The 24522-nt window shown below is 38.3% G+C and overlaps 1 protein-coding gene across 6 annotated transcripts in view; it reads left to right on the forward strand.

Annotated features, from left to right (window-relative positions):
• The window catches only part of LOC133490858 (plexin-A1-like), a 225093-nt gene that overhangs the window by 181193 nt on the left and 19378 nt on the right, over window positions 1–24522 (forward strand). For 3 of the 6 annotated variants that reach the window (XR_009792303.1, XM_061801434.1, XM_061801447.1), the window contains exons 14-22: window positions 6–126; window positions 435–571; window positions 2284–2451; window positions 5723–5816; window positions 6732–6968; window positions 7782–7925; window positions 17550–17784; window positions 18937–19085; window positions 23674–23771. Coding sequence is in view for 4 of the 6 variants with exons in the window: in XM_061801434.1 (XP_061657418.1) it covers window positions 6–126; window positions 435–571; window positions 2284–2451; window positions 5723–5816; window positions 6732–6968; window positions 7782–7925; window positions 17550–17784; window positions 18937–19085; window positions 23674–23771 (1383 nt within the window). In the remaining 2 variants the exon portion in view is untranslated. Of the gene's footprint in view, window positions 1–5; window positions 127–434; window positions 572–2283; window positions 2452–5722; window positions 5817–6731; window positions 6969–7781; window positions 7926–17549; window positions 17785–18936; window positions 19086–23673; window positions 23772–24522 lie in introns of those variants that run through there. The other 3 variants (XR_009792305.1, XM_061801455.1, XM_061801464.1) reach the window with 3 other exon arrangements.

Below are 24522 nucleotides of genomic sequence, written 5' to 3' on the forward strand. Positions count from 1 at the left end.
AACAGGATAGTGTGTCAGTTGAATGACGCCACAGGATACAGAGTACAAGAGGCTCAAGTGGAGGTGTGTGTAAGAGACTGCGTTAATGACTACAGGGCCCTGTCTCCCCGCCCATTCACTTTTGTGGTAAGGACCATACAGTAGACATAAAACACTAAGATTGTGTTGTTTCTAATCAATGTTTTTTTTTTTTGGGTGGGGGGCATATGGAGGAAATTTTCCCCAAAACTCTAATAACTCAGATTTTTGGGACAATTGTGTGTTTAAAGTATATTAGGAGAATGTCATTTTCTGCCCCCGGTCAGTAGTTGGGGACCTCTACTTTAGGTGCTGTTATGATACTTTTGTCCGTTAAAGTGACCGTATTACATTTATAGCTATTCTAGATACAACTCAAAGTGATACAGTACCTGTTTGTTTTGTCTCTTCTCCAGACACCATACTTCACCGGCATCCAACCTTCTCAAGGTCCCATTTCTGGGGGCACCCGTGTCACTATAGGGGGGAACTACCTCAATGCAGGCAGCTCTGTTTCTGTCAGCATTGGACCACAACCCTGCCATTTTAAAAAGTAAGAAAATATTTGTCGATCAGATAAGATGCAAATAGTTTTCTTTCTTTGCCACAAGTTTGATGCTAAATAAAGTTGCTTTGACATTTGCTGACCCAGGACAAAAATTGACCTGGGACCTTGGGTTATGAAAACCTGGGAAGAGAACAGAAAATATGTGTCCATTATATTGGACACTCTAAATTTCCCCTAGGTTTGATTGTGAGTGTGGCTATTTGTCTCAATGTACCCTGCAATTAGCTGGCAACCAGTTCAGGGTTCCTGCTCCTGCTCGTTGACAGCTGGGATAGGCTCCAGCACTCCCCGTGATCCTCGTGAGGATAAGCGGCAAAGAAAATGGATAGATGTGTATGTGTATATATATCCTTAAACAGCTGTTCATAGCATCTTTACTGTGAAGCATGAGGATAACCAAGCTGTCAGTGTTTGGAGGTGTACGTCTGTCCTATGTGCACACACAAGTACTGTATTATTCACAGGCAAACAGCAACACTTTGCCTGCACTCACACAGGTTTTTGCTTAATCTCAGGCAAGAAAAACATTCCCAGCTATCCTAACAGTGGCATGCATGTCAGACGTAGGGATTACCCCCTGGCTGCTAATCTGTGTTGAAGCAACTACTGTGTGCTAGCTTTGATGTTGCTGCAGTCATTTCTGTCGCAGTGCCTTCACCATAAATCCAGTTGATTCCACTTCAGTGCAACTCTGTCTTTATCTGTCAGACCTGAATTGTGCCGCCGTGTTTGTAGCATTTTATCAAGGGGCTGGTGTATGCTTCTAGAATCAGTTGCTATGGTGACAAGGCAACGAGGACATTGCAGATTATTTCGCCAGAAGGACAACATTACAATGGAATACACATTCTGTACAAGTTCAATCGCCTTCAACAACCAAACAGTCCCCATTCGCCGCAATACACCATTACCTTGACCGGGGTGACCGAGAATCAATTCAAGCAAATTGAATGCATACATGTCTATTCTGCATTACTGTTGTGCAGGCATGTTCCAGAAAATCAGACAATGTATAGCTGTGCTGGATGTATACTTGATTATGTAGCTTGACAGTACTGCACTCATAAATGTATTGGATATATTTATTAAGCAGACACCATACACACACTGTAGGTACACACATACAGTATACACCTACAAAAAAAAATACATGCTGTCTGTATTATTTGTGTGTAGCTACAGGAATTAAATATCCACCACTAATTAGCTAATTTTCAAGACTTTTTGAAGGTAGCCATTTATTGCCTGTTCTCAATCCAAATGAACAAGTACTCTCAAATATGCACAGTCAGAGTATCACTACTGATATATGAGCAAAATCACTGCCCAGGTACAGATCATTTGTATTCATCTTTTTATCTAAATATATTTGCATTTGATCTTTATGAACTATAGGTTTGAAAACATTTATTTAGGTACAGTTTTATTTTACTATACATAGCGCATCGCTAATGTTCAAATTGCATAATGCTACAATGTCATACAATAATATTAAATGCACAATTTAGGAACCAATAATATTTATGTATGCACAATGATGTCAGTTGATCAAATGGGCATTCTGCTGAAGTCCAAAATGATAAGTCACTGTTGTTGTTGTTGTCATTGATTGCGAAACCAGCCAGTGTCCAACAACTTCTGGACATATAGTAATTGTATCTCTGAGTCCAAACAGCCAACGTTGTCTGTCTATTTAGGAGGAATGCCCATGAGATCGTGTGCATAACACCAGCTGGCCTGGCTCCAGGAAGTACAGCGGTCTTCGTGGACATAGATGAAGCTGAGCTCAGAAACCCAGAGGTCAGGTTTAACTATACCGAAGACCCCACAGTGCTGAGGATTGAACCGGACTGGAGCATTGCCAGGTAAACTTTTAGCTCATGGAGCGATTGACTTCCTTTCATTCAGATATATTTGTATTATACTGTATATATTGTTACAGCTTTCTTTTAAGTGTAGCCTAGTAAAGACTCCTGGGTAAATGTAGATTACTCACTAGATTGTTTGCCCTTTCATCTAATTGTCGTCATAGGTTGACCACATAATTTGTAGGCAAACGTTCCCCTTCTGCTTCTCTATTTAACTCCGTAGCTTCGACAAGAACGAACACACCCATAATAATAATAGTTGCTCAGAGTGCTATCTATCATATGCACAGAAATTCAAATTCCCAATCCGGTCACCAGGCAATCACAAGGCTGCCCATTTTAATCCTTTCCAACAAAAATGATAGTAATGATGCTAGTTTGAGTCCTGGCAGCAATTTAGTCGTAAATGTGCTCCACAGACAAACAACTGGCTCGTGTTGAGCATGAGTTCATACCAATTAGCAGAAAAAAGGCTAGAAATAGATTGATGAACTAAGAATGCTGTCTCTTAATTAAATCTTTGTCATTAATAATCATTTCTGGTTAAGTTATTACTTTGGATTAGAGTTAAAATTATTTTCTTTTAAAACTTTAATAACAGCCAAAGTAACTAAATAAATAAATGTTCAAAGTCAAGGAATCTTTCTTCCCTGTTATATCTCACTGTATATCTGGACAGGAGTAGATGTAAATTCCAGATGAGAGCGAACACTCATTGAGACTGTGAATTCATGTTTTCACAAAAGAGATTTATTCTAAGGGTAAAGCCACTTTTTCCACTGGAATTGATCAATGACAGAGTGTGAGGTTGTCACAGCTAATTGGCCATTCATACTTTGACACTGACTGTCAATTAATGCGCTGGCTGAAAACAATCAAGCTTTTTAAGTTTCTGCTCAAGATAGTCCTTAATGCTTAACTTTATTTAGCTTTGTGTAATGGGGCACCGCAGTGCATGTACATTGATAAATTAAAAAAAGATAACTTCAAACTCAGCATTGACGAATTAATTATAGCATTAAAAAGAAGGGCACGGATAAAGCAAAGCAAATGAATTTGTATAGCGCATTTCATACACACAGTGACTCAATGCGCTTTACATGTTTAAAAGCACTCAGATACATAAATAAAAACATTTTAAATAGTACAATTAAAATAGATTTTAGTGTAAGAAATATCACTGAAAATTGGAAGTACTGTACAATGCATGAAAAAAAAAGAAGAGTTTTTAATTTGGATTTGAAAACACTGACACTTGGGGCTGATATCACCTCTCTTGGCTAAGTATTCCATTTGTGTGCAGCATAATAGCTAAATGCTGCTTCACCGTGTTTGCTTTGAACTCTGCCTTCCATTATTAGACCTGAGTCAAGTCAATCTCAGAGCCCTACGGGGTTTGTATTCCAGTAGCATTTTTTCATGTATTCAGGACCTAAATAATGTACTTGTTTATTGACCAGTAGCAGAATTTTTAAATCTATTCTTAAACTGACTGGAAGCCAGTGTAAAGACTTTAGAATTGGAGTTTTTTAGTCTGCCTGCTTTGTTCTGGGTCACAACCCGAGTTGCAGCATTCTGAATGAGGTGCATCTTTTTAATACTCTTTTTGGGGAGTCCAGTCAGAAGACCATTACAATAGTCAAGTCTCCTTGAGATAAATGCATGGATGATCTTTTCCTGGTCTGCTTGACACATGGATGCAATAGATATATTTTTCAGTTGGTAAAAAGCAGTTTTAGTCATTGATTTTATATGACTGTTGAAGGTCAGGTTTGAATCAGTCACCAAAGTTTCGGCCTTGGTGTTTGCTTTATAAAGACAGTGAATCCAGGTGTTTATGAACACCAATCCTTGTTTCTTTATTTCCAAAATCATTTATCTCGGTTTTGTTGTGGTTTAGTTGAAGGAAATTTTGGCTCACCCAGTTATTTTATAATTATTGAGAATAAACTAAACCAAGGTGCAGATTAGCAGATGCACATATTATGATAGAGCATTATATTTTCATGTTTGCAAAATTTATAACCCTTTTATACATTTATTTCTCATTGGAGTATATTTTTGGATTTTCATTCCACAAAGGTATATTAGACCCACAGAAGAAAGAATATACTTGGCTTAAATGGAAAAAGACGACAAGCCGAAAGAAAAAGAAGAAGAAGAAGCAGAAGAAGAAGAAAATACACAAGGAATGGAAAATTGTTTACTTATTAATGGTTAAATGATAATAAATAGTGGAAGTAAAGGTGCACTTTAAATTAGCCAATGTCTCTCATTCTAGAGAGAAATTAAGTGTTTTTTAGTATAACACTTCTGGTTGATCACAAAAAACGTGCAACAGGAGAGTTGATTCCAGCTTATGTAATTATTTTAGAAGCGACAACCATAAAATTACATGAAACTGCACATGCTGTTAGTAGAGGAAAAAGGGTTAGGGTTAAAGTTTAAAAAATATTTTATTGTCTTTAAAACTTAGACTTAAGCTCTTCTACAGTTTAAAAAAATCACATTTGCATGATGGAATAAAATTACAGAACACTTTCATTTACCTGGGCATGTTTGTGACAGTGTCACCGTCACACCTCCACTCAAACAGAAAGTATGACGAGACGATTAGACGTGAAATCACATTTGATCATCTCTGCCTCATTGTCTGCCTTTGCTTCCCAGCAGAGAATTGGCACTTTTGCTCAAGTGATGATAAGTGATGAAAGGCATTTAAAGGGAGCGTTAGGGCATTGTCATTGTGCAAGTCCGATGATGATCCATTTGGATGAAAATGGAGCACTTAAAATGAGTGAATGACAATTGCTCACCTGGGGTCTAAAAGAGAGATGGAGGTAATAATGGAGGTTAGAAAAGTATATATTTTTTTTCAATTTAATTACAGTTTTAACTATTGGCACTGTTGTTGCATGGGAGGGATGGAATATTTTTCTCATATCTGAGAAATTCAAGCCCTGCCCTGTCATCAGAAAGTCTTCCCTTACTTTGTACGCTTGAATTAAACGCAGATGAATGCATTATCAGTTATAACAGAGTGCAGAGACATACGTGACGGATATAAGTGAGTGTATCCTTTGTTAAACAGATAAATTGGAGCCATAGCAACCGCCAGTAGAAGAGTGGATCATTTAGCAAACTCAATCAATAATGAGAAACAGTCTATTATTTTTTTAAATTAATTTCTTATCAGTATTATTGCTTATTTTGTATATACATGTTCTTGCTGGCAAAGTGTAAATGTCTTCTTCTGTCTTCTCTGCAGTGGAGGAACTCTTCTGACAGTGAGCGGGACCAACCTTGCAACCATCCGGGAACCAAAGATCAGGGCCAAGTACGGGCAGGCAGAGTCTTTCCATGTGAGTACATTGGTTTGGTAACCCAGGGGTCATGAGTTTATTTCTCACTGGGGCCCCCACTCCCCAGGATGGGTTGCGTCAGGAAGGGCATCCGGCGTAAAAACTGTGCCAAACAAATATGAAGGTCCATCTGAGATGACACGCTGTGGCGACCCGAAATGGGACAAGCCGGAAGAAACATACACACTATTGTTTCCCCATTTTCACTTTGTATGTACAGTAGTTGTTCATTGAAAATACTCTTTTGCTGAATTACAAGAGAAATTACTTTAAATGCACAGTAAATCCTGAATATGACGAAGTCAATGTGGATTGATTGATTGACTTTAGCCCACATACTAAGAAAAGTTTGAATTATGAATTCAAACCGACAGTTTAGCGCAACTGCTCTTGCAGGCTTTTTCAAGTTCAGATATCCATACACATTCATTGATTTACTTTCAGACAAGCATAATCCGTCAAATTCCCACAGTGCAGACATCGTGTTCCAGCGTCTTCGTCTTAAGGTGACAGAAAATGTGTCAATGACGCAACGTCTTCAGTCTGGAATGTCAGGTCACATTTCAGATGTGTGCCACATGATTTTGTATCAAAACATACAACAAAAGTAATACTTTTTGTATCAAGTTGACATTATATAAATGAATTTGTTTAAAATTAAAAATTAGATCAACCTAAATGTCTTTAAGTAGAAAAATTAATGGCAAAAGCAGAACTAGGGAACCTGTATTTTATTTATTTATTCATATACACGGCATGGTGGCGTGACTGGTCCGAGTGTTTTAAGACATATACTAAAATGACAGTGGTAATTGTGCCATTATTAAATGAGAAAAAAATGTTCACAAGTGCACTCATGTTTGCATTGTTTAACAAACTCCTGTCCTCCTATCCTCTCTTTCTCTCTTATTACAGAACTGCACCGTATACAACAACTCAGTCATGGTCTGCCTCGCTCCATCTGTGGCAGACTCCGAGCTGAGTTTTCCCGAAACTGGCACCGGTCCTGATGAGATTGGGTTTTACATGGACAATGTGGACTCCTTGGTGGTGGTCAATGAGACTTTCAGCTACTATCCCGACCCTGTGTTTGAACCGCTGAGCTCATCTGGGGTATTGGAGCTCAAACCCACTTCTCCGCTAATACTTAAGGTCAGCATTAAATTAGGGAATGAAGGTTTTTATCATTCATAAAACACTAGAATTGTAAATGTAAATTGCATTGTGTAGTAGTTGAGGTAGAGAATTTTATATAACATCTATGTTTGCCCACATTGCTAAGATGGAATGGAGGTTGTTTTCCAGGTTGTGGAGTGGAGTGGTCTCCTACAGAGACAATGAGATTAGAAAAAAGACTGTGTCTCTGTGTCCCACTGCTAAAACAACAGGAGACTCACAAGCCATCACCTCTCACTCACTTCGCTTATGTCCCACATATTATTTTTTTATTATCTCTTGTTTAAAAAAAAAAAAAACTTACTTACTTACTTTCCTGAAGTTTCTTGCCAAGCTGCAAGCTGTTTTGCATTTATTTTCCTCCAGGTTGTCTGGTTGTTTCACAGACGCACGTGCAAATTTAGATAAGTACGATGCAGAAATGAAGTGGCACTTCTCAGCCCTGAAATGTGCTTTTTTAATGGTTGATTTGTATTTGTTGTGACGGGAATATGGAAATGCAAGTTAGGTTCATTGAATAGTCTAAATTGTGCATAGAGTATGTGAGTATGTGTTGATAGTTGTTTGTTCATATTCTGCCCTGCGATTGGTCTGAATGATGTTCATTGACTGCAATTGGCAACCAGACCAGGCTGATCCCTGCTTCTCACCCAAAGACAGTTGCAATCGGCTCCAGCTCACCCGTGGCACTCACAAGGAAAGTGCTGAACAAAACGGATGGCTGGACATTGTTCGTAAAATAATTAAAATTTTTTTTTCCTCATTGTATTTGTCCTTTACTTCATTTAGGGTCGTAACCTGATCCCGGCGGCCCCAGGTAACAGTCGACTGAATTACACTGTGCTCGTTGGAGAGACTCCATGCGTCCTCACCCTCTCTGAGAGCCAATTGCTGTGCGAATGGCCCAACCTTACCGGACAACATAAAGTCACGGTGAGTGCACGTGTCTGGGAACACTCGGTCAATGTTTCAAATATAATGTAATGTTTTATGATGTGTCAAAGAACACAATACAAAATGTTGACGAAGAGCCTTTTCCTGTCTTCCATCCACTACACCTGAGCCATTCAATTTAGACTTGAAAACAATTTTGAAGAATTCAATTTTCACTGTTTCTACATTTTTATTTTCTATATACCGAAAGAATTTCTCAATTTAGCCAAGCAAATGTGTTTGTATAACGCATTTTATACATAAGGTGACACAATATGCGCTTTACATGATTGAAAGCATTCAAACACATAAATAAAAACATTTTTAAAAGTACAATTAAATCAGGTTTTAGTGCAAGAAATGACTGAAAAGTGGAAGTACTAAAAAACACATGAGAAAATGAGAAAAAAGTATTTTTAATCTGGATTTGAAAACCCTCACACTTGGGGATAACGTCACCTCTGTTGGCAACTTATTACATTTTTTGAAGCATAACAGCTAAATGCTGCCTCACCATGTTTGCTCATAATTTACTCAAAAATTCTGGATTTGTTAATTAAACACAAATCTGATATACTCGCAGAAAGCCATGACTTATTTTGTTGGATAAATGGCAACAGCTTAATTCTACCTTCTGCCATTTAATGGAAAAGCATTTAATTATTCTGCCTGTCACTATACATCGCTGGAATAGATGAATAAAGATGGAAATATTTGTAATTTTCTGCCTCAGTAAATGAAATTGATTTGTCTGTCATGGCATACTACTGTGCCAACACAAACTGGCTGGTCATCACTGCTATAATTAATAGTATGTTGGTGGTGTTTCAGAAGTGGATGACTTGTGCAATGTGAAACATTTGGACTTTTGCTGCATGTGAGCAATCATGTAGGTTGGAATGCAATCAGAACAGTAAGGGCTTCGTTTATTTATCCTTTCCAATTATCCTATTGATATTTCAATCACTTGAGTAATGGACGCACACAAACACACACAAAAATTATATTTTTTCTTTTAACTAGGAGTGTGGTGTGTTTTAGTTTATATATATATATATATATATATATATATATATATATATATATATATATATATATATATCCCAAATGGTCATCGCTAGCCCGCTAATGCTATTCGCAAATGGTGCTTTTTTTTTTTTATTTTGTCTCAAATTTTGCACAGTGTATGCTACACACCAATTCAGTTCAAGGACAGAAGTCCATCCCTCCTAAATGAGAATAAAATGGATGTTAATTAAAAATCACTTAGAGACGCCCCTCTCTCATTTTGGGAACGCGTTTCACCGGCCCAAAGCTTTGCCCATCTGCAATAACTGTCAGTGCGGTAAACATGGACTGTGCCCAAATGGGTCCTGGCTGCGCAAATGAGTTGTGGGTAGCGCAAATATGCTTCGATCAAGAGGTTTTTTTATTGGTTTGAGACAGAAATTTTTACATTAACCATTTTTTGTAGTCAACTTAGCTGTGTCAGCCATTTTTTTTCACTGCCAATTTTTTTCGATAGGTTGTAAATAAGTAATAGGTACTGTTTTCTTTTATTTGACCATTTCATGATGTTTTTACACTGACATTTATTGTCGCTAATCAGATTAACAATGAATTTTAATCTGTTTGAGACCTAATGATTTACTTCAGATGGTGTTCAAATTACAGACTTCAAGTTTAATATCTTTCCTGCAGAAATCACTGTACTTGGACATTTGGTCCTTTATCTCCATTATGCCCTGCTGGGCTAAGGTATGTTCAAACTGACCTCATTCATGTTTATGCATTTGGAAATATTCCCATCTGACAATCTCAGCACATAATGTCACTCTAACCTTGCTGTTGAATTATGGGAATAAACCCTTGTGGCTTTCCACTGCAGTTTCCTCTGACAGATCCAGGTTACGCTTCACTAAACTTGCACACCAATGTGGCTGTTAAATATGTAATGCTTAATTAACATGCTTTACTTCATGGGTTGTCCCATTGCTTGTTGCTGAGCATCAGGTAGTGGAGGTCTTGTTTTTTTTTTCAAATAACTTTTCACTCAATTTAGATAGAAGACTAGTTCTACGAAGCCACGTTATGCTTTTAATGTTGAGTTTAATCTGTCAGGGCTGAAGTATGTGAGATATCCAAATGAATGAACCTTCAAAAAAAAAAACAACAACAAAAACCCATTTCTTTCCATGCAGTGAAGCATACTCACATCACCAACTGTGCATGCATCAGCAGTTCTTTGCTGCAGGTGCTGCTGGGTGTTAAGTCCCTTGGTGCACTCTGTTTTTCCAATATTTCTATTAGTTGTAGTCGGTATTAAACAGTATGGCACAGGGAATAAAATGAGCATAACCCTTAAGATCTTTTTTTTTCAAATTGGTCTGACACAAGTCTTTGTTGTCACCCCAAATTCATATTTGGCCATGTTTATGACCCTGCAGTACAGGGCAGCAAGACCTAGATTGTGTTCGAAATGCTCAAATGAATGTTAATGATCTGGTCTATGCCAGCCAAACTCTGATTTGTTTTTCACTTTAAAGTCAATATATTTTAATAGGGGCGCCACGGAGCCTCGGCTAGTAAGCGTTGGCCTCACAGGTCTGAGGTCCCGGGTTCAATCCTGAACCCGCCTGTGTGGAGTTTGCGTGTTCTCCCCATCCCTCCGTGGGTTTTCTCCAGGCACTCCGGTTTCCTCCCACGTTCCAAAAACATGCAACATTAATTGGACGCTCTAAATTACCCCTAGGTGTGATTGTGATTGTTTGTCTCGATGTGCCCTGCGATTGGCTGGCAACCATTTCAGGGTGTACCCTGTCTCCTGCCCGTTGACAGCTGGGATAGACTCCAGCACTCGCGTGACCCTCCTGAGGATAAGTGGCAAAGAAAATGGATTGATGGATGAATATTTTAATGGAAACTGCAATTCATGTATTCCTGAATGAAAGTGTCAAAAGGATAATACGTTTTTGTATTTTATTTTAAAATTCCCAAAGGTTGATAACCACTAACAACTGATCATAGTCAATTCTAAAAACTTTAAAAACTAAAGCTACCTCATGACAAATGACATGCATAATGCAGGGAGTTTTATTGCTGATTACTTTTTTCAAAATTCTAGACTTGCAAGTGCAAAAAATAAATTAACAACTGAAAGTAGTGCCTTGCATGGCAGCAGCCATCCATCGAGTGTTTGAATTTGTGCAAGAATGGGTGAATGTAAGCCCTTGGAAATGGCCTTAGGCACAGTGATGGTGGAGATAAAGCACTCTAAAAGTGCACTCCATTTAACATTTAAAACAGTAGTTCTCGACTCTTGTTACCCTGGGTCCCACGTCTTCGTGTTATTGCCAAGTCGTGACCCATTTTTACAAAGTGAAGAAGAATAAAGTTTTACTTATTACATCTTTGAGTCCAGATATACATGATAGTGTTATTTTCCAAAATAAAGATCAAATGTGACCTGGTATACACCAAAGATTTCACTGGACAGGCTGTCCTCACTTTTTTTGCATTCTCAAAGCATTAGGATCTAAATAGACCCAGTGGAGGAGCCTATCATTAATCTACATTAACACAATAGTCACGGTCACATTGGTTCTTATTTGTTGTTTTTGTTTCTAATGTTGCTGTTAATTGTTCTTTTCATTGACGTTCCTTAACCGCTTTGGTATGTTTGAGTGTTGCATTGGATCATGTACAGAACTTTGTCTACACTAGTGGGTGTTTTTAAAGTTGCAATATTTGGTATGAAAAAAAATACTTTATCCATACAAAAGAATCCAATGAAAAATGGTAACAAGTCCATTGCATGCTATTGGCAACCTCGAAACATTGTATATTGTTACCGTCGAGGACCCCCTGAACCTTTTTACGACTTGTTGGTGGCCCCCTGGATATGGATCTTTTGGGTCCCAGCCTACCCGTTACAATTACTGATTTATAACATCCCTCCATTTTCTGTACTGCTTATCCTCAGTTTGGCCATGGGTGTGTTGGTGTCCATCTATCCCTCTATCTGTCCATTCATCCATCCATCTTCTACCGCCTTTTCAGGGTTGGGTTGGGGGGCAATACCTTTAGCAGGGATTAGCAGACTTCCCTTTCCCCAGCCACTTCCTCCAGCTCTTCCAGAGGGACCCCAAGGTGTTCCCAGGCCAGCTTAGAAACAGTCTCTCCAGCGTGTCCTTGGTCGACATTAAAAGCTCTCTAAGACAGTAACTTCCAGTGTATAGTCTTTTTTTTTCTCATAGCATCCCTTAAGGTTGGTTTTTTTTTTTTTTTAATTTATGTTTTGAGGAAACACTATCTCACCAGGCACTACAGTATGTCCTACATGACTTGAAACATGTAAACTAGTGCTTTGTAATTTCTGGTGAAACTGATTGACATAATGTATTGAATAGTTCATTAAAAGCACTGGGAAGTACCGAAGACAGATTTGTCCAATTTGGTTGCTGTCAGCAATGAGTGGCTTGTAGTTCAGCCAAATATTGTATGAACAGTGACTTAGATGCCAATCAATGATGGGTTATTGTTTTTTAATTCAGAGACTGCAAGAAGCCAGGATCTAAAGAGAGCTGTGACTCATAGCAAAACCTTTGAAAGAAAAAATTTTAAAATAACTGAATTCTTTTTGGTGCACTTGAGGTCCTAAATAGCCGTGGAATCACAGCAAAGTCATTTTCTAACCTTTAAGTCAAGGCTGAAGAGAGTGTGTTGAAAAACAAAGTAATTTTTTTTTTTTTCTTCAAGCTTCCATGGTGACTATCATGTCAATGTCGTTTTTGTCACTTTAGAATCAGATAGCCAATACAAATAGTAAGCACAGCCCACAGCAAGTATTGAGTGGTACTTGCTTCGAACTGCCACCAGACTGAAGACGCACATTTCTGATTCACTATGACTGCAGCAGACTTTTAAAATCATCATATCTCGTACTGAAGAAGGTCAAACCTCAGGCAGACAACACAGCTCCCGCTCGGAATCTATTTGGATGTATGTTTGAACATCGGTGCCAGTACGCCCACTCGCTATCCTCCCAATGCCCCTTTTAAAACTTATCTGCTGATGTCGTCTCAAATGGTCTTGCAAAATCTTTTTGACGTTTGTTCCCTGTTAGCGACAACCAGTGGGCCTCCAAATCGAATGACAGCATATCCATTTAATTCAGCATGATAGCGCTCAACGGCAAAGCCAGTCAGCTTCAAGGTGGAACGCTGTACAACTTATTTAAAACCCTTACATTGCACACACTTGCATTAAACCAGAAAATCTCATGCTGGATGTCACAGTGATGCAATGTGTTGAGGTTTTAGTTGAGTTTGACCATGTTTTTGACAGTAGCCGAACAAAAAGAACATGTCCCTTGACTTTTTTGTGCAGTATGTAAGCATCGACTTTCCATATGCTCATCTGCACCCGTGGGTACTTATGTATCTTCATATAGTGTATGTTTAAGTGCATGTGTATGCATATGCTGGAGTGATACTACGGAGAAGGACGCAGCTGTTGCACCAAGATTTTCCTCATGTAGAATGGCCTACATACAGGGGACCCCAATGAGTGTCCAGACACACACAGTTTGTGTGGTTGTAAAGCGAGGGCCCTACAATGTGTGTGTGTCAGCCAGCCTTTGCGTGTCCCTTCTGACGCTCAGCTGCGTGTTGGCAGCTGCACGCCTCCCTCGAGTTTTTCTAAGAAACTCGTTTGTTGTTTTGGCCTACAGCTTTTTAGTTGCTCCATCAGTCCTTCAGCCTTTCACCAGAGTAAAAATAGACACTCACATCTTTGCGCTCACACGGCATATATTGTTGTCAAGCAGTGTTAATCGTAAAACAATAACTTAACTTGACTTTGATAAGTGATGTTTCTGGTCATATTCAAGTCTTACTCCTTGGCTTAGCTGATGACTTCACCTACTCCAACTTCTGTTGAATGGTCTTCTTTCCCCACTCCACTCCAGCTCTCTTCACAGTAACACAGACAGGCTGTTCTTTGGAATGGGTGTTTCATGCTTGGGCATCTTTATGCTTGCACATCTACCCACACGCTGTGGGAACTACATTTAGAAAAAAAAATAAGTAGTCATAAATAAGGTGCAAAGTGTTGACGTAAAAAAAAATAAAATCACAACAAAGAAATACCTGATTGGCTGCTTGCCATGAAAAGAGGTTGAAAGTCCAGTAATCAGTGTGTATGTGTATATATGTATATATATATATATATATATTATATATATATATATATATATATATATATATATAATATATATATATATATATATTAAAGCTTGTTTCTCATCCCTTTGGCTTTAGACGTAGAATAAGCATTAGACATAGTTTGACAAATACAAAACAATCACAAAAGGAGTGGCTGGCATCCCTTTAACCTTTTAACCGTTGTAGCAACATAACCAAAAATGTGTTCTAGACATTGAGCACATGCAAAATTGTCAACCATAATCGACTTAAGACATTCCTTGTGCGTCACATTTCCTTAACACCTCAACAATATTGACATCACCACATATGTTGAGTTACAATATAAGAAATTATAACCCTGGTTATGAATTATGTATCATAAATGTGAAAAGAAATGCAGAGCAGCACTTACACCCAGATTCTTCTGGTCCTAACACTCTGCTATTGAGTCTGCTCCTTCTTTTGGTGTTCATGCTGCAAAAAAGATAAACACAAAAAATCTTAAATGTTCCCTGAACTTTTGGTTTCATGAGATTTGACTCTGTAGTAATTTAAGAGCTTTTCCCTGAAATATGTATGAAACTTTGAAACAGCCACACCAGTCTGTTATGGGAAAATCCAGTGTGTGACCATTTTGTGGTGTAGAGTACATTGTAGTATGGGATGCAAATTCCAAAAATTGACTCCAGACCAAATCTCCCAAAACAAATGTTAATTCAACAAAAGGAGTACGTAAGGGCTTAAAATACAAAATCAACAGACATGCAGGACTCAAGAGGATCAAAAACGAATGACACATTTGTCACAGCAAAAATGTCAGTGTAATCAATAAACAAACAACTTGTTGAGTAAACTAAGATGCTGGGTGGATGGTGTATTAAAAAAAAAAACAGCAAATAAAATAATATTCCCAGAATAAAAAGTAAACTAAAGTGGGCAATTCCAAGGGGCTCTTGATGTGCTTACTTTTAGATTAAAAAAAAAAAACCCTGTAAGAAGATAGGACAAAAATTCAGGAGCCGATATACAGACACAGCAAAACTGCACACTTAAAAAGACTGCTGATTAATATATCTTAGTCATGCAGATAATTATTTTGATTGGGCGTTATTTATTAGATTATTATTACTTGGAATAAAAACACTGTACCCTTTCAATGCAGGGGCTCATTTTGCATCCAAGAATATTTTGGGCTTCAGTTCTCTGCAGCAATCAGCACAATTTTTGTCTGTAATAGAGCTTGAACATGCAACCCTCTGGTCCAAAGCTCACATCCTTAACGGCTTTTCACACTGTACTTGGTTTTCTTGGGGTATGTTCAGCAATGAAATGTGACACTCTCACCACGCTCTGCAGTGTTCACGGAGACAGAGCGTGCTCCATTTTTACATCCTCCAACAACACCTTGAGTTTCCGAACGTTTCAGAGTGTACGGAGTGTATTTGGAGTGAATATCCTAACGTAATCTTGGTGTTCGCCAACTTGCTTACTGCAATAGGACGACATTGATCCAGTGCTAGCTGCACTGTATTCAGCAGTGCTTGCTTCCCGGCCTTGCTGGTTGTTTTGTTGCCGTTAACCCTCAGAAATCACTTCGCCAGCTCCTCTCCTTTTGGATGTGTCTTTTTGACATTACTGTGACTTGAATGAAACGTTTTTGTTTCCTTTCGTGTGAGGGTGTATTATCACAGTAAATGCCCCTTACTGTGTGTGCTACCTACTTCAATTCCACAGTGAACTCACTTTTGATTATCTGCAGTAGATGTAGAACTGCAATTGTCCCTAAGTTCACTTAAAGCCTCTCAGTTTCTGATTAAAGCTATGCCCAGGGTTTTTATATAACAGAAAAAAAAAATACAGCCATCAAAATGCACTCATGCTGACACTTTACTCAAACAGCTGTCGTTAAAAAGACCTTCGAATCTTGATGAAGGCTAAAGAAACTTTATTTTGCCTTCATCACCTCTTGACATCTGTCAAATATGTAACATTAATTTATATTTTGAAAGGAGCTCAGTAGAGCAACAAAAATCAGTTAAACCTGCATCACGTGAAGTTTTAACACTTCTCAGTTTGAGCAGCTAAGTAGACTGAAACGTTAGTAAGAGTTAATCATCGCTTATGTTTATGTCCTGTTTGTATTAATGTCTTTTCCATGTACTGTCTGCTTATTCATATACTGTACTGTATGTTCGTAGTGCTAATTTAATATACTATGTAACTATTGATGCTGCAATTTTTTGCTTTGATTTTGTTCTTCTAATGAGACATGGAAGTTCACTTACAAAAACTTCAAAGTGTATAATCATTATTCATTTGAGTCTGGTATCAACCCCCCTAGTGGATCGCTTGATTTGATGGATTCCCGCGCTGTGTGTTTCTTTTTTTATTTACTGAGATAAACTGTTCTGATGCAAATGTACTTACTGAGCACTGAAAAAACAAATACGTGTTTCACTTTTCCTAATTGCTATAGCTGCTTGGGGAGATATTTAAATATAGCTAATTACGCTGTTTGATTACTTTTAATGTGGGTGAAAATGCTTTATGTTGCATGAGTTGTTCTACATTTTCTCTCTTGAATAACTCCATGTCCCTTTTTACATATTATTTCTTGCTGACCACATAGTGATAGGTTAGACTTTATATGTATTTTAGTATTATCCAAGAGATACATGACTACAATATTTTTCATTTGTGCCATATATATTTTTAGTATAGTTTATAGTTTCTGCAGCATCAAATATCAAAGTACGTTTTTTGAACCATGATCTTACATCCTGCTTATTTGTATGAGCAGTGGGTTCCATTATCAACATTGCTTACCAATTCATAATGAATCCTTTTTTAATCCTATGCATCTCGAGACCAGAGCTCATGAATGAAGCTGAGAAAGCCATCTTGTGAGAGATTCATCTTCCACTGCCTTAAGAATCTACCCTGCAGGCAAAAAAAAAAAAAAAAAAATCAAACGCTTCCTGGCAAACAGAGTTTGCAGTAATTAAGGTGATGTAAGGATCCCCAAGCAAATGCCTGTCAACAATGGGCCTCCATATTGACTACAGAGGAGATCAAAATTTCATGATTTTTGAGGTAGAAATTGGGTCAAACGATTTCTCTTTCATCAGACCACCAAGTCTCGATTACCTTAGACCACCTACTATTCTCCTCCAACCATCTGCTGGTGTGAGATGAACTCGTGCGTAGTATTTATTTTTGACTTGATGAAGTTGAATCCCGAGAGAAACAGAAAATGAATTCAGGGAAAAGTAAATAATTAGCATGATGCTTTTCCCTAATGATCCTTTGAGCAATGCCCTGAAAATTCAGCTCTGATAAGGCAGCTTCCACCCCTTGCGTGAAAGTCACGGAACTTCTGTGTACATTTCGATCATTAAAAATATCTGTGTGCCTTCAGATCCGAGCCGGCGGGTTCGAGTACTCCCCAGGTACTCTTCAAATCTACTCGGATAGTCTGCTTACACTGCCTGCCATCATCGGGATCGGAGGTGGCGGCGGGATGCTGTTATTGGTCATCATTGCTGTGCTAATAGCTTATAAGAGAAAATCAAGAGACGCTGACCGTACCCTGAAACGTCTTCAGCTCCAGATGGACAACTTGGAGTCCAGAGTAGCCCTGGAATGTAAAGAAGGTAAAGGCAGCATACTTACAGCTTCCCCTATGATTTGCAGTTTCAAAAAGTGCGTTATGTCTTACAGTGGAAGGTCGGATGCAATCTGTTCTGGGAAGTTTGCTTCCAAAAAAAAAAAATGTTTAAATCCGAAAATTAAAAATAATGGAGAAAGCAAAAATTTGCGCCGGGGTCAAACGGTTAAACTATTCGGGCCAATCTTTAAAGTTAAGCATTAACATTCTTAGCTATCATACTTGTGCCAAAGACATTAACTACTGTAAATAATACTGTAAAACATTGAAACAAATGATAATTGAGCTGCAATACAAATATGCCTCATTTCATTTCTACTGCATGTTTGCACAAGTGTAAAAAGACGTTTACTCATACATTATTCGAACAATGTATTAACTTGAACTAAATAATGATTACAAGTAACTGTCTTGCTGTCATCTTGACGCTTTGAATGTAGGTCAGCCTATTTCACTCAACTTCCAGTGTATATTCTTCTTTTCATCCCACATTGTTTTTCTCTTTAAAACCCTCATTGAAGCTGATCCTCCTTCTGAAATATGTGTTTTAAAAAGAATTTAAAAATACATTCACGTCAATGTGAAAAACACATTCTGTGCACTTATTCCCACATCCTAAAGAGCCCATGCTGCCTTCTGCTCTCCCAGATGTCCTTTAGAAATGTAAAAGTGTGTGTGTGTGGGCAGAGAGGCAGATAAAAGAGGCGGTCGGGAGGTGGGTGTGGGGGGGTTCATCATTCACTAGCCATCATTAGAGGCAGACATCACAACACTGACCGTGTAAATGTAGCATATGAGCAGACATGAGTAAATAGTGACCCAGAAATGACAATGGCAACCATATATGACCATACTGAAGTACTGTCAAGGTAATGCAGGTGGAGGTTGAAATTCTTTGGTCATCCAACAAAGGCAGCAAAGTAAAGTCGACATGTGACGCAAAATTACAGCAAAAACATAATCACGAAGCTCATGAGAAAATTGTATTCATACACTACATTTGTACAACTGAATCACAAATTAGATTGGAATTTATGGAAGTAATGGCCTATAAGAGGCTGCAGCAGTTTAAGATCAGTCACTGTTGCTTGTTTTTTTTTTTTGTTTTGTTTTTTTTGTTTTGTTTTTTCTCCTGAAGCTTTTGCCGAACTCCAGACAGATATCCATGAGCTAACACAAGAACTGGACGGCGCCGGAATTCCCTTCTTGGACTATCGGACGTATGCTATGAGGGTGTTGTTCCCGGGCATTGAGGACCACCCTGTGCTCAAGGAGATGGAGGTACGGGTCAGTACACCACCATCTCATCTTCAAACTAAACCATGCTAACATGAAAATGGAAACTACATAGGGGCTGCTGCACTGATTAATTAACATTATTTTACACCATTGAGCATTATGCTTGCTACATGCATGTAGCAATACTGTTTTTCATGTGCGTGTGCGTGTGCGTGCGTCTGTGTGTGTGTCTGTGTGTGTGTCAAAAACATGTACACAGTCGCTAGTATCAAATGATAAGTGCATCCCTGAGGTGGTCAGATGTGAGGCCTGATAAAAATCCCCACTTTGTTCATCTTAATCACATATCCTCTGCTTCATGTTAATATGTTCAGTTTCCTCTGTGAATGCAAATGAGCAGTCACATCATTAGTAAGATCTCATGAGACTGACACACACAACATATACGGACTCGTCTTAGTGCAGAAAAGAAGGGATGCCAGGATCTGAGAGAAAAGAAGCATCACTGAACCGGTTGAAAAGAGTGCATGCGTTCATAGGGTGACAGGAATAGGGTAACATTTGGAGGTGAAATGTGCATTATTTAAATCACAGTGTAATTATTCACTCCCAGTCCTCCATGTTAACTTGGATATTTTAATTCAACTGCCGTCAGTGAGGGTTTTAACGTGGCAACTATCTTGCTAGTTCACTGAATATAAAACATTGCATCCCAACATGTTTTTTTGCTTCATTTAAGGAATACATTGTGGGTGGAGATTATAGTTTGTAATTAGTAGTATTATGAAGATTTGGAATGTTTTGCTGCGTCATCAATAGTGACTTTGGTAGATTATTCTGCCAATGTTAGGGAACTGTAGTCTTCCTTTTTGCATCATAGTCATCATATACAAAAAGTAGCAGAGATTTTTTTAGAGAAAAAAAAAACATTTAATTAAGATCAATTTAAAAAAATTTTATTGCCATCAAATATTCCAATTTTCCCATCAACTGTGAATGAATATTTTTTTGGGTTACAGCACTGATGGCAACAAATAGTTTGCAAAGCTAAAAATAAACATTGAAACATAAGTATATCAACATTGGAATTCCAGTGATGATGTACTGATGTTGTCCTGAAGCTTGACAAGACTTAATTTACTGATACATACCATATAAAGCACAAGAGGCTCTCGATGGTTTTAATTTTGTCAAAATTGGTTCAAAATGCAAGAGACTGGAGAACTCGAGTTTAGTGCATGTATTCTTTGAGTTGACTTCTTCGTCTTACCATGTCGCCACTCCCTTTTCTCTTTTTTTGAAGTGATGCTCCTTTTTTTTAATGAGACATGTATATGGATTATAGATCATTGTGCTCCATCAAATACACTGCCTTGTTTTCGCATTTGTTAGTGTCTCATTGTTGCCAGGAAAGAATTTAGTAGATCGCAAAGCATCTTTTTGTTGAACTGTAAAGTAGCAATAAAAGTATCCACACTTTTACTGTTTAAAAAAATGCAGAATCCTTGTTGTCAAATTGAACTGTAGTTAGTTGCAAATCCGAGTGTTGTAGGTGGTCATTGATTGGATGTATGAAGTTTATACATTGCTTAGTAAAAAAAACAAAAGTAAAATGGTCACCGTTGTGACTGAGGAGTAAATTCTGATTTGTAACTGTCGGGAAACAACAAATAACATGTTTACCTTAAAATTTGTAGTTGCTTTACCAAAAACAAACAAAATTTAAAAAAGCTACATACTTTACATCTGCCATTGATATATAACTAATAATACAATTTCATTACTTGTGTTGTGCTCTTGTGACTTGTCACCAAAGTATATAAAAAAAATGTTTTTTTTTGTTATGAGACTACAGTAGAACAGCCTGAATGACAAACGTCAGCACATGTGACGATAGCAATTTTAACTAACGTCAAATGCGAGTGATGTGGTTGACATGACGGCTCCTGGAAGTCAAGGCTACAATTATTGAATTAATAAGAAATGTGGCAAAAACATTTTGCACAAAGAGAGGGTGGAACGGTGAGTGAACAACTGTCAGCACTTTTGTACACAGCTTGACAGTTGCTAAATCCAAAAAGATCCAAACGTGGAAGTTGACATGTACCTAATAAGCTGAGCTATAACGGAATGCTACGTACTTTACAGTCCTGTCTAGACTAGACTTTCTATGTATTTCCCAATGGGTTACATGTGAGTAATCCAGTGGCCTGTGGAAACTAATGGGACCAGTTTTATTGCTCCATGTGATGTACTGTAACTTTGCACACACACATCTAAGATACCGATAGATGCACTCTACAATAAATGAGCGCAAACATTTTCTAAGTTTTGTTTTTTGTTGAAGTTGTCGTTCGCAGTCACTAGTTACAATGCTTACATTCGAGGGCCAGGAATCTCATTTCGCGCTCTCGAGACAGGACTCGACACTTCATTATATCGTGTCGTCGTGGGAGAGAATGTGGTGCCAAAAGGATGGCAGTAGGGGTGGGAATGGTATGTTAGTGTGTGAAAGAGAAAAAGTCGCAAAAAGAGCGAGATATTAAACCAGTACACCACCAAAGAGAGCAGCAGTGAGGGAGGTGGAGCCGGTGGCTGATTGACAGGCGTCTTTGGGGTGTTTAGCGTGTTGTGCATGAGTGGTGACAGGTGCAGGCCAGTGGGACGAATGAGCGTGTCACCATCTCTGACACAAACACGTACAATCACGTTACGCCTCAATGCCTTTTCACTCCTTTTTCCATCTTTTCGCTTTCCTTCACAGAAAGCTGTTGTGGCTGTTGATGTGTTTTTGAAATTTGACTTGTTTTTTTAAGTAATTCCACCATTTCAGCAAAGGAGATTGTTCATCCCTTGTTTTCGTGCATTTTAGCACAGTATACCTGTCAACAGTCTTCTTTCTCTTTTGGGTTAATCCTTTTCTGGGGTCATCACAGCAAATCATCCTCTTCAATTGCTCCCTGTCTTTCACATCGTCTGCTCTATTTCCACTTATCTGCACGTCTTTCCTCACCACGTCCATAAATCTCCTCTTTGGCCTTCGTCTTCGAGTCCTACGTGACAGCTCCATTTCCAGCATCTTTTCCTGATAAATCCAGTGTGTCTGCTCTGTACACGTCCAAACAATCTGAATCTGGGTTTGTCTTCAAACCTTCCAAGTCTGAGCTGTCTTTCTGATGAGCTCATTCCTGATCCTGTCCATCTCCTTCACAAGAGAATGTCAGCAACTTCACTTTGACCACCATATCCGTCTCCTGTCTTCTGCCCCTTAAGTGTGATTTTTAGTGCAACTGTTTGTTTCTATGTGCCCCTTGATTGGCTGGGAACCAGTTCAGGGTGTACCCTGCATCCTGCCGGAAGATAGCTGGATAGGCTCTAGCACTCCCACGACACTTGTGAGGATAAGCTGCTCAGAAAAAGGATGGATGGTATGAGTAAGTCTACTTTATTAACATTTTATATAAAGGAGGGATTTTTCTTGATTCTCTTTTATTGCAATCATTAGATTTTCAGGCATTTGATTGATTGGCTGAGTGATAGGTTTGCCTTGGTATGGTATTAAAATTGTCATGCAGTACAACTCACACATGACCGATCAGCACACCATAAAACCACGTTTCCCAACCAATTTTACATCAACTAAATATCATGGAATACTGCAAAAATAGATAGATAGATAGATAGATAGATAGATAGATAGATAGATAGATAGATAGATAGATAGATAGATAGATAGATAGATAGATAGATAGATAGATAGATAGATAGATAGATAGATAGATAGATAGATAGATAAAACACAAATACCACACAGAGTACAGGGAATGTACAAAAAAAAAAAACAATTGCTCACATTTATTAAATCTCAGTGATTCTGTTTTACCAACAGGTGGTCAATGTAGGTTAGGTGTACCTTCTGCTATTTAATGGAAGAGATTTTTTTATATCTTGCCAGCCATTATTTGTCAGTAGCATAGATAGATGAACAATGACACATTATTTGCAATAAAAAATACAAATTTAGGAACCAATTAAAAGAAATGTGATAGCAAAGTGGTTTGAAATTGCTGCCTTATAGAAAGTTCATTAATGAAAGTTACGTTGAGGTTGTGTTGCTCAAGGGTCTTCTGACAACTAAGATGGCATTTCTCCAGCAAGTGTGTCTAGGTTTCTCAACACTGGTCAGAGCAATTCTTTTCTTGTCGATTTTCTAACAGGAGACATCCACCCTGAGATGGCAGAAAGGCAATTTTGTCAAATTGTCTGCTAAAATTTTTCTTGTGGACAAAAAAAAAAAAAAAATGCAGCACAGCAAGAGATTTACCATTGCTCTGTGCTTGGCCAGGGGGGAGTGGTTCTTATATGTTCATTGTGCAACTTTTTCAATTTTTCTTTTCTTGGTATGTGGTTGTTCATATGTCATTGATTGATTTTGTCTCACCTCAAGCATTTCTACTTTTAAGTGATGATGAATGAACGGCTGAAAATTAGATTTGTTTAGTCTAATGCTGCGGGAAATCCTTGAGACAGGAGAGAAATCACAGGAATGTTTGTGAGTTCGAGTTGCTCTTTTCTGCTCTTCTTCCTGCAGTGAATGAGCTTGCCTCTCGCTGTGTGTCTTTTTTGTTTTTTTCAGGTCCAGGCAAATGTTGAAAAGGCTCTGACTTTGTTTGGCCAGCTGCTCACAAAGAAGCACTTCCTGTTGACATTCATTAGAACGCTGGAGGCGCAAAGGTCTGTTTACTTGTGGATGTTTATTTTGGATTTTATTTGAAGAGGTACTCTGTTGCATTAAGATGAAGACTGTTGAGGATGCTGCCAAGTTAGACTTTAATATGGTGGATGAAACAGTCAATGTTTTGGCACATCGACACCATCATCAACGGTTTGTTTCTATATATATATATCTGTGTATATATATATATAGTGAAGAAAATAAGTATTTGAACACCCTGCTATATTGCAAGTTCTCCCACTTAGAAATCATGGAGGGGTCTGAAATTTTCATCCTAGGAGCATGTCCACTGTGAGAGAGAGATAATCTAAAAAGAAAAATCCAGAAATCGCAATGTATGATTTTTTCAACGATTTGTGTGATACAGCTGCAAATAAGTATTTGAACACCTGTCTATCTGATAGAATTCTTACCCTAAAAGACCTGTTACTCCACCTTTAAAAGTCCACCTCCATTCCATGCATTATCCTGAATGAGATGCACCTGTGTGAGGTTGTTAGCTTCATTAAAGACACCTGTTCACCCCATACAATCAGTAAGACTCGAACTTGGAATATGGCCAAGACCAAGGAGCCGTCCAAAGACACCAGAGACAATATTGTACAACTCCACACGTCTGCAGCTTGGTGAAAAAAGGTCCACTGTTGGAGCACTCATTAGAAAATGGAAGAACCTAAACATGATGGTCAATCCCAATCGGAGTGGAGCCCCATGCAAGATATCACCTCGTGGGATCTCATTGATTCTTAG

Source organism: Syngnathoides biaculeatus, chromosome 2 (assembly GCF_019802595.1).
Source record: "Syngnathoides biaculeatus isolate LvHL_M chromosome 2, ASM1980259v1, whole genome shotgun sequence".
Lineage (NCBI taxonomy): Eukaryota > Metazoa > Chordata > Actinopteri > Syngnathiformes > Syngnathidae > Syngnathoides > Syngnathoides biaculeatus.